Below are 11,509 nucleotides of genomic sequence, written 5' to 3' on the forward strand. Positions count from 1 at the left end.
ACAATTTTGAATTGCTGAGTGAGGCCTGGAGTGAGTCTGTGAATGCTGAGTACTTGAAGGAAACTCCACTGAAGATTTGCCGGAGGTCTGCAGCCTGTGCAATGGCACTGTGGGCGCATCCATAGCGTGAGCTGTCTGAAATGAAGAAGTCGATTTAACTTGAGGCTGATGATTTTCTGGAGCAATATTTAAAGATATTTGTCTCACAAATGGCCCCCTCCTCCTTTCTAGCAGAGGCACATGTCCAGCAACTCCATTTGCAGACGACACTTTTGGAGCGGCTATCTCTACGAGCGAAGCAGGTTTTGACAGAGACATGCTTCCACAGTCGAAAGACTTACTCCTGTAGTCCACAACCTCCATTGATGGCTGCGTGCAGCTGATTTGCTCCGAGGCGGCACGTCTCATTTCCCGGTAATGAGGGCCAGGCACAGCCAGTGAATGCGAGCCAGCGGGAATCATGAGGAACTCTGACGACTTACTAACAGGCTCTGCTTTGGAAGGGTTCTCAGCCTTTGAAGTTTCATCTTTATCGAGCGAGAAACTGGAGGCATGAGACAAGCTACTCTCCCGACTTAGGCTTCTGGAAAGCGTGGAGTCAACACTTGATTCGGCAGATGAATGCTCCATTTCAGCCAAGCGAATTCTTTTCTTCTTCGGTGGAAGCTTTTCTGTCGGCAATTTTGACAGCGTTTCGCTGCGCTGTGGCCAATTAAACCTTTCTGTCTTTTCCTGATCGCTGCATTGGTTTTCTTGGTCCCTGTCTGGTTCTTCTGTGACCAGTATTTCAGGAACCTGGATGTTATGCTGGCGAACAAGTCTTGATGGCTGAAGCGGTACGCTTCTCTCATTGGAAACTATTTGGCTTCCCTGAACTTCCCCTCTAGGTGCTTCTGACGACAGGGGTTGATGATGCTGGGGAGTGTTCAGATGACAGTGTCTATCCTCTTGGATTACAACTGTATTCAAGGAGCGGTGCTTCGCAACCTTGTTGGGCTCTTGAGAGGAAACTGGTGATACTCTTTCAAACGACTCTGATTTCTCAAATGAGCTATTTCTGCTCAGTGAATTGGTGTGCTGTATTACTGAAATGCCAGTCCCTTGTCTTTTCAACTCCACCTTTTCTTGCACAACTGAACTTGCCTGCTTTTCAGTGAGCGCAGCCATCTTTGGCTCAGTAGTCTGATCTGTGCCGCGAGCCACAAGCTGAATTTGTGAACTCTGAAGTAGAAGGTTGCTTGGCTGTTGTGATCCTACCACTGTTGTCGCCACACTGTGTTTTGACAGGCTGGAACAATTTGCTGGCTTGCTTTGACCTTCTGCATTCTTTGATGGTATGCTCGTATCATTTTGCTGTGGGTCGTCGTCATCGCCAACACTTTTCATTTTCCTTCTTTTCCTTATCTGGGGCGTCTGCTCCCAGACGCCAGTTGAAGTAGTGACTCTGTAGTGTAGAATTTGAGGTTGTGTACTGTTTGGAACAGTTTTATGCTCAGGCTCTCGGATTGCTGCTTTAGTTTTAGGTCCATGCAACTCTGAACAATAAAATTTCTTGTGGTTTTCAAAATTTTCCAGTTTTCTATATCTGTTTCTGCAGGTTTCACATTCGAACATCGTTCCTCGCACCTGAGGGGACTTCTTTGTTTTTTCTAAATTTGATCCCTGTGCCAGGGACTTACTCCTTTGCAATAAAGATTCATTTGATAAATTACACCCCAGATAACTTTCTTCTACAGATCGCACTGGTCCAAGAACTTGGCTTTCACCAGTAGAAGAATCTTCTATTGCTGCCTGTCTAACAAGGGTCCGAGGATGTCCACCTTGGTTCAGTGGAGTAGCAGGTCCTGATACAAAAACATCATCATACAAAGAGCCAATTTTATCATCAAATGACTGACTGCCTCGAAGGGGATGAGAGGGAGGTATTACATTTGGAGGTACTGCTGAGTAACTGGTAGTAGGCATGGAATTACTTCGTGTTATAGGTAAACAGTCAAGGGATGGTACAGAAAGAAGAAAAACTTGCTTTGATTTCTCAGTGGGTGTAAAAGGAGACTTTGGTATATCAGAGCTTGAGCTAGTTCTTCTTCCCATGGGCTTTAAATCAAACTGGAAAGAATCCTTAAATATGTAGGATTTTGGTGAATCTATGCTTCCTCTTCTTGAAAGAGATGTTCTTCTTGGTTTCACACTATCCAACTGTTTGTCATCCACAACAGCTTCATTATCAGAAATTAATTTTGAGATACGCTCCTCAAGGGTTTTTGTTGCCATGGGAGGTCGCATTTGGCCAGAGAGAATCAGATTTTTTTCGGCACAAACAGTTTGTACCACTGATGCTACCACACCACTTGCTCGCGGCACACAGGGCAGGTTTTTATTTGGATCTTTCTCAGAGGTCAGCAGTCCTCTCACAAAAGGAGCTGGTGGGCTCATTGTTTGATCGGCACTTTCAGAACGAGAGAAATAACCAGAATCAGTACTACCCAAACTTCTAGGGCTCAAAAGACATTTTCCTTGCTGATCTTGGGAACCATCAGTTGCCTGTTGTCTCTGGAGCTGAGCATGCACCGCTCCTACTGCAGATCCCAGCTGTTCCTCTAATAGGCTCATTTCTACTTTCTGATGTTGCTTTATGTCATTCTCCTTGAACGAGCCTGTATGTGTTAATTTTGACTGAAGAGCTGTCACTTTAAAATCTCCTTTTCTCTGTGCTGCAGCAAGCTCGGGTGCTGGTTCTGTTGCTTTTGGGCTATCGGCCCTTAATGGAGAAACATTTACAGGATGAACTACGACTTTTGGTAAAGCTGCCCTTACTTGAGGTTCGGTATCATGTAACGAAGAGTCATCTGGTATACAATCTGGGTTGCTTAATGGAATAGGGCTTCCTTTCCGTAACGTTTCTGCACTAGAAATGACTTTCGCTATTTGTGCAGGTTCCAGTTCTTGATCATCTTGTCTTTCATCAGCAGTGCCTTCATCTTCACTTTCACCGCTTTCTTCCACATCTGAATGAATGCTAAGTGCTTTGTCCGAGTCATGAGATAAGAAGAGGCCACCTGAATCTGGCTGTAGGACAAGTCCAAGTTTGATAGCATGTGCATGAGACTTTTTGTGCTTGTACAGATTGCTTTTGGTTTTAAATGAAAACCCACACGTCACACAAGGATACGGTCGCTCTCCAGTATGGGATCGGATGTGCTTTTGGAGAACACTGGGCTTGGCACAGGCCCGATTGCAATACTCACAGACGTATTTCCCTAGCTTTTTAGGTTTTTGGTCTTTCAAGAGGTTACATATTTGTTCTACACCATGGTTTACAACTGATGCTATCTGGGCCGAATTATACATGGGACCTATAGACAAGTGTGTTGAACTCGATGTGCTAATTGACAAAGGTGAAGACGAACTAGCTACTAACTGGTTTTGAGGAAAAACCTGAGTTACAGTGGATGATGAGGTGTGAACGACAGACGAAGTTACTGCTATGCTGTATATCTGCTGGAGCTTGGGGTTTTCTTGACTCTGCTGTTGCACCAGCGATCTAGTGAAACTTGGACACATAACAACCTGGTGATTTTGTTGACTGGTTTTAGTAATAAGGTCTTGTGAACGAGAAACTGATTGGCCTTGTGCTTGTCCAGTCTTGGCTGTTGTTGCTACATGCACATTGTTTAGCGTACACGGGTAATAGTGAGGTCCAGTTGCAAACTCACGCTGTGACAAAGCAGACTGATTTTGGACGCTCATTGTATTGGACGTGAGACTAGAAGAGGTGCTTACAGTTTTATTTGGTCTCAATTTCTCTATCTGCATCCCATAGGGGGGGCACTCTTGTGCTAAGGTGTTCAGTTCAGGCTCCATAGCTTTTAATAAGACATCAAATGCAGTACGTGTACATGGGGATGACGAACTGCAATCAACAAAATTAATACATTCATTACTGTCAGTCTTTGTTTTACTTGATGGGGAGTTTGAGAGAGACTTCTTCTCTGGTGAGTTCAGTTGGTTTGCATCAGTATCCTCCACTGCCTGTTTACCCAAATCCAAGGACTGATGCGTCAATGAAAGCTTTGTCTGCATTGATGTCTCAGATTTGGTTGTTTCAACACTTATCTCACTACTAAGCGCTCCCCCATTTTGTTTGGTACATTGATTTCCATTTTGCACGGGTAGGTGATCCTGTGCTGTGGCGTGTTCGGAGGCATCCGGAAGAGCTTTTAGCGGTGAAGGGTCTACCTTTTGCTTAACTTTGGCTTCGGTGGGGCTTCTCAAAGGCGATTTTGGTATTTTTTTCAGATGGTTTTCAGTCACAATCTTTTTTCTTTTCACACCCTTAATTGTATCTTGGGTTCCTCTAGTACCAGCATCGGTGATTTCTATTAAAACGCAAAGAGAACAAAAAAGAATATTAAAACTGGATAATGCAGTATATTTTTATTTATACCATTTTATCATCTCTAAGTTTCAACAATAAGCCCTGGGGCAACACGACTGTCCATTTCTCCAGCCTCCAATTTTTTTTTTAACAGTAAATGTATCTTAGCGAAGATCTATTTTGTTTTCATCTAAAAAGAGCAATGCTTTCTAACTGATGCTGTAAGACATTACAAAAGTAATTCAGTATAGGAAAAGCTTCAAAGGAAATGTAAGAAAAGAAAGGCTACTGAAAGAATATTTTAGCATTTATAGCAACTCTTTTTCAGATAAAGTAAAAAGAAACCTCTCTTGCACTTGTTTAAAAATTCAAATCGTTATAGCAGGAAAATGAAGAACGAAGACACAAATCCGTTTTCATGTCGTGTTTGTCACTTTTTCCATCTATATGTTGCAGTAGTCAAGGAATGATGACAACTTCCTCATGGTTATATTTGTAAGTAGATTTATCATGGAAATGGCACAACCACCCACACCATCTGTCAAATACTGTATTTCAGAGCTCCAATTACTGAACTTCAATAGCATTTCAGATGAGCAACTACTGCAGATGAATAAAATCAGTCACACTTAAATGATTTTCTATTTGTGCATCATGAAACAAAATAAACTAAATTTGAATTATTTCATTACTAGCTACACTTGTGCTGATTTTAAGCAGGTATGCATGCGGAGTTTCAGGGGTGTAGTGAAGAGCAAATGAATCGGAATATTATTCAGCAGAATATTTTGTAGCAAGTACTTATATTTGTACAAAGTCCAATTTCCTCTATAACGAAAAATACATATAAGTAGACTGAACTTCAGTGTTGATACTTACAAGCTTATTTTTTCATAGATACCTGATGTTACACACCTTTGTTTACCCCAACAGTGTGATATTTACTCTGTTAGTTAAATTTTTTTTTTTTTTTTTTACTTCTTTCCTAACATACACTCAGTCTTAGCCACAGCCTCAGCTACCATCACTGGTAGTGCAGAGGAAGCCAAATATTAAATGGATGTAAATTCATTTTCTTAAGCTTTTACAACTCATTCATTAGGCTGTTAGCCAGACCCATATTCATCTGATTGCCAATATTCAAAGCAAAGGAAGAATCTGATGTGACTGGAGGGCTGATGCCTCTGAAAAGATTCAGCTGCATACACATTTTGGGAAGCAGTACTGAGTAACTCCATGTAGTACGTTCACCTGCACAGAGTTACTCAGGAACAGAGGTTTATGTGCACTTCAAGGTAAAGAAAAGCCTTAAGAAAAGGTATAAAGGGACAAAATTCTAACAGTCAACTTCATAAGAAGGTAAGTGGAGAAAGCTCCCAGTACCCATCAACCCTACGGCCCCCTCTGAGTGGCACAAAGACTATCCTCCTGCAGAAACACCAGCTGGCTTCTATACTGCGGCGGGAGGAAAGCCAATGCATAGTGAGCATCTGACAGGAGATACTGGAGATGATGAATCCAGGGTGAAATTCCTGCTCCACGTTAAGGAAATCCAGGCAATGCCTAAAGCTTGTCTAGCAGGAAGTGACCAGTAGAAGAGAAAGGCGAGAAGACGTTTTCTCCATGCCAGAGCATAACCTAACTGGGATGTGTGCTAATGCCAGGTACTTGGAAGTTCAAAATCCCGTTTCCAACTCGAAGCCAACTTAATGTACACATATATTCATTTAGGGTGAATGGATATTCTGGAGATTTCCTTGCAAACTGAAAGATTAAAGACTACGCATCACACGTAATATATTGCAAACGTGGAAGTTCTGCAGAACCTGACCTTTTCCTCTCTCAGCCTTACTAGAAGGAAGTTTAACCGTTAAGAGTAAGAGACTGTTTTGTCACATTCAGCAGTCCCATGAAAGGGACGCTAGAATCCCTTGTCAGAACTACTGGCTCCGAATGCTAGTTATGGGGACTTCACGCTCCTCTTGTGCATCCAGAAAGAAATTTCTGCAGTAATCGTTCACTTAACCTTTAAATGAACTTTGCCTTTATTGCTTTATCACCAAAACGTGTTAGTATTAGGCTGGATTTAACATATTCTAAGCAGAGCTGTCTTCCATTACGACGTTTTGTACTTTCCATTGCTTCACAATTAAATGAGTGGCTTACACTAGTAAGTTATCATCAATAATATTAATGGTGATTTCTTTAAAATTCATAGTCTACTGTAATTGTTTTTTCTTCAATAACAACAAAAAACAATTTTACAGGAACCAAAGAGAAAATAACAAGGTAATTATATAAAAAGGTGCTTTTAGCCATGGTTTGGTGATCTCTTAGAAGCATGGCCACGTTAATTGAGCATAAGTAATTTTGTTCCTTTTATGCACACACTGCAGCTTTTATCCCATCACAATCACGCCTCCGCACCGATCGTACTGCCAGTGTTTGTACCGGAGTGCTACGGGAAGAGCTGGGCAGATTACACAGAGCTAGGAAGATAAAAGCGCCAGGAATTGCGAACATCCAAGCAGACAAACGTACACAAAAAGGCTAAGGTGTTTTATACTGCAGTAATTGAACAATCAAATGATGTGCTGATGCCTCAGAATATTAAATAACTAATATTCCTAGCTTTCAACCATATAGTACAGAGGAACAAGCATAATCAACCTGCACCATGCTAATGAACCAGAAACCAACACAGATGTAATGTGGCTTACAAAAGCCTTAAAGAAAGTAAAAGCGTATCTCTAATCTACCAATCAAGCAATTAAAAATATGAATTCATTATGAATACAAGATCAGAATTTTCCATAATCTATTTACCGCTTTACTTTTTAAAAATGTTGTTCAACACATGCCAAACCATAAAAATTGTTTGGGAAATCGAAAAGGAAAGAAAAAAGAATAAAGAAAGGCAACTTTGCATTACATAGTCATTTTCCTTAGTCTTCACAACCACTAATTGTGCTGCTTCTATACCAATAAAATTGCAGCCTACAGAAATAATGAGAACTAGCTCCTTATTTGTATTTCTGACTCTGTATCTGTTGTGATTCCAGAGATGGAGTCGCAGGTTTGCTTCAGTGTACCTGTCTATAAAATCTTATAAAATGTGCTTTCTTGACAATGGCTTTACAAGGCTTAACAATAGTTTATGTTCTGTGCTCTACTTTACTCCTGGATAATTTAGAAATCCTTATTATTAATGGAAATATTCACCTTATGTTTGCTAACAACCAAATTTCTAGCATATTTGGGGAAAAAAGGAATCCCTGACAACTTCGTTTCACTTATTTTTAGCTTTTTGTTCCTTTTGTATAAGTCTTTTTGTATTCCCAGTCTATGCTGAAGATATTCCATTCCATGTTTGTTAATCTACAGCTGCATGCTTGCACAAAGATCAGCTGCATCAATATTTCCAGAGGCAACAACAAAACTGGCGGAAAGCATCAGTCCCAGAATGCTAAACACTCCACTGCCTTTCAGAGCTACAAACTTTCAGGAGTGTGATAACTTGCCAGGGCCGTGTACTCACATCAAGAAGCTGACACTGAACAAAGAGAATGCAAAAACATCCTCGTGGAAAAAAAATAACTCGATCTGCTTTTCATTCTCCCCCTGCCACTCCACGCACCCTGCTCACCTCCCTCTGCAATCATAAAGCCCTTCTCATCGCTCGGTGGCAATTCCCCTTTTTCTCAGGTGGTGAAGTGGTCTTGTCGAGAAGTGCTGTCACCTCAGTCAGATGTCTAAAAAGTATCTTTTTCATAAGCTGTATTACATCAAATAGGATTAAGTTACCCAGCCCAAGAGGAGAGGTAAAAATGCTGTTGTGCTCAGTGCCTCTCTTCACATCCCAGGGACACGGGCGCATCTCTTTCACGCTTTGCCTGGTTGCCTTTGTTCTGCTTTGCCATCAGGACTCTGTTAAATTCTTTTCCTTCAGTATGAATTCTGCACTCAAGACATGACAAGAAAAACTGATGTTTCTAAACATGACTTTGGTCACCTACAATTTCTCTGCTGCACTTTGCACAGGAAATCGAGCAAAAGAACACAAGTGTGATGGTGTAGATAGCAATCTGGCAGAGTAACTCATGCAGCAAATAAAGGAAAGGTATAAGCGATCTGATTTTTTCTTCCGTAGCATTCACTGGTGAACTAGACAGTGTCTTGACAAAATGATCTCAATGGTTTTGTTTAAGTAACTTTCAGAACTGCCTGTCTCAAAGCCTACGTGTTATTATAACACCCACTCTCCTTCTCTCCCTTCTAATAGAGCTACGTGCTTGTACTTAAAAAAGAAGGAAGAGAGTAAGAGGGAACCGAAGCAAGGCACCAAGCTCCTTTCTCCCTCAGTGCTATGCTGTGAAACACGGAGCAAGCAACCACTACCTGCCCCTACAGTCCAATGAACGGCACAATTTTCATCTCACGTCCTCACTTTATGTTGCAGAATTTAAAAAAATCACTGTAGGCTTACATACAGAGACCAGATTTTCAAATCTAAGTGCCTAAACTTTAGCTCCTAAATCTGTACTTTGCTCCCAGGGCAAGCAAGGTCAAGTCTCTTCTGAAAGTGCTCAAATACTAATTGATGTCTTAAACGTACAGCTAAAAGGTTACTCTGACACCTAACAATGGTAGCGATTCAAAGGTGGAAGGCTTTTCAAAAGACAGAGACCATTAGTAAGGATCTTATTCTGATTAAAGCTAAGCTTCCCAGTGTCTTTAGATATTCAAAATGTTCTTATTCTTGACATCTGATACTTATTTCGTTTTGATTTCACCAAAACTATCGAAAGCGCTCATGAATCACCCCACTGGGTCTGTTTCCATGAATAAGTAAAGAATAGGATTATGAGATAAAGAAATAAGTCTTGCTGACAAATGTAAGGCCACCAGAACTTACATTAAACGCAGCCGGGAATAACTAAACTTTCATTTTTTATTAAATTACCTCTTTAGCTTCATACTGCCTCCTACATGTTAAGTACAGCCATAAATATGTTTCCTAAAATTATAGTTTTTCCAAAGCATAAAAAACCCCAACCAACCGAACAAAAAAACCTTGATTACATAAACCACACATACAATTATGAAAATGTTCACAGTGAAAAAGTCAACAGAAAGATTTGAACAAGATTAACCTAAGCGCCGTGCTTAATTTTAAGCACAAATAGAGAGGATTTTAAAGTCAATCACCAACAGTTTTAACAGTCTTATTTCAGGTGCCTAACTTCAGACTTCTGGAGATGGCCACATGGTGGTCACTCCCTGTTTCAGAGGCCAGGAGGCAAGTCAAGGAACTTGGGGCGCTCCAAGCCAGCAGCGATATTTGAAAACCTGTTAGTAGGCTTAATCTATGCTTAACAGCTTTTATTGCTGAGAACACCAGTCCAAACATATACAGAACGGACCCTTAAAAACCATTCGATCTGCACGTAAAGCAGATTAATTAATCAATTAATTTAAAAAGAGCATGTGGGGGGGAGCTGTGACATTCAAAGGCTAAAGGAGTCTGATAGGGATTGGATCAAGCGTTCATCTATGCCAACGTCTGTCCTTTTGTTCGTATCAGCAAATACTGGGCCATTCCATAAGGCATGGATAAGGTAAGTACGGTTTCATGATTTCACACTGCCTATAAACACATGATTATTTTTCCTTGGTGTTTTTAACAGACAACACTAAGCTCTGGGTTGATATGTGGCCCATAAAAGGTATTGTATTGGCCGTCAGCAAGAGAGAGGTTCCCCAGTCCTCTTTTAAAGGTCATTTCACACCAGGTTTTCATACTGGAATGACTATTTTATTAGCATAATTTCTCATGATTAACCAAAATAGCAAAAGTCCTACCAACACAAGTTCCCGGAAAAGTGCATCTGTGTTAATGTGTGGTACCAGAACTCATTTGAGTCGTGCCATTAACCTCAATGACAGCATACATTTTTGTAAAGTCAAATTAAATTTTAATGCTCTCTACCATCACACACCCTGCAAGCTCATAAAATCAGTGTATCTCAAGTCCATACATTAAAAGTAATTGTAGAGAAAATGTATATTGATATATACACCAAGAAATCATTCCCAGTACCTCTACCACTAAGTAAGTTTCCCAAATTTAAAAATTAGTATTTCATAACATCACAAGACAATTCAGGTGGGAAGGGACCTCAGCAAATCTCTAGTCCAACCTCCTGCTCAAATCAGGGCCAGCTATGGGTCAGACCAGGGTCCTTAGGGCTTTGTCCAGTAGGGTCTTGGAAACCTCCAAGGAGAGAGTCTACACAGCCTCTGTGAGCAACATCTTCCACTGCTTGACTGTCCTCATGGGGAACAAGCCAGTCCGCGCCTCTCGTTTCAACTTATTCCTATTGTCTCTCATCCTCCCACCATGCTCCACTGTGAAAGAGTTGGACTTCATCTTCATGATAACCCCCCCAAAACCCACCTCTTCTCACGGCTGAATGAGCCCCGGTCCCTCAGCTTCTCCTCATGGGACAAGTGCTCCAGCCCTGACGGTTGTGGTGTCCCAATGCTGAACTGACTCCAGGTTTTTGATGTTCCTCCTGCACTGAGGGGCCCAAAACTGGACACAGTATCTAAATGTGGTCTAAGGGTTGCTGGGTAGGGGAAGATAATCCCTTCCCTTGATCTCCTCGTCGTGCTTTCATTCATCCAGCCCAGGATGTGGCCTCCCCTGCTGCCAGGAGTGCTGCTGGCTCATGCCCAGCTGGCTGCCCACTCACAACCCCAGGGCCTTCCTGCAGAGCTGCTCCCTGGTCCGTCAGTCCCTGGCCGGTCTCGCTGCAGGGGCTCCTCCTGCCTGGGTGCAGGGCTTCGCATTTGTACCTGTTGAAACCAGACTTACCACTCCTCCGGTTGTCCATCTATCCAGACCTTAACACCCTAACTTGGATACAAGAATATAGAGGGAGACGGTGTCAAAAGCCTTGTTAAAGTCAAGGTAAAAAATGACATCCACTGCTCTCCCCTTGTCCCCAGATCTAGTCACTTTATAATAGAAGCCATTTTATCACAGTTTTCATCAATTTCCTTTGTTATGAGATTGGAATACATGAAGCTGAAGGTCTGCAAAGTACTTTTGCTCACCTTTATACCCAA

At 41.6% G+C, this 11,509-nt stretch overlaps 1 protein-coding gene across 1 annotated transcript in view; it reads right to left on the bottom strand.

Moving 5' to 3' along the window:
- Nucleotides 1-11,274, bottom strand: part of HIVEP1 (human immunodeficiency virus type I enhancer binding protein 1) — a gene marked incomplete at its 3' end in the record, with an annotated part of 36,025 nt that extends 24,751 nt beyond the window's left edge. The window contains 2 exon segments of the mRNA XM_009581636.1: nucleotides 1-4,379; nucleotides 11,256-11,274. The exon segment at nucleotides 1-4,379 is cut by the window's left edge and continues 1,608 nt beyond it. Of these exon segments, the coding sequence (XP_009579931.1) occupies nucleotides 1-4,379; nucleotides 11,256-11,274 (4,398 nt within the window).
- Between the last annotated feature and the right edge of the window lie 235 nt (nucleotides 11,275-11,509).

This window comes from Fulmarus glacialis, unplaced genomic scaffold, assembly GCF_000690835.1.
Source record: "Fulmarus glacialis isolate BGI_N327 unplaced genomic scaffold, ASM69083v1 scaffold23007, whole genome shotgun sequence".
Taxonomy (NCBI): Eukaryota; Metazoa; Chordata; class Aves; order Procellariiformes; family Procellariidae; genus Fulmarus; species Fulmarus glacialis.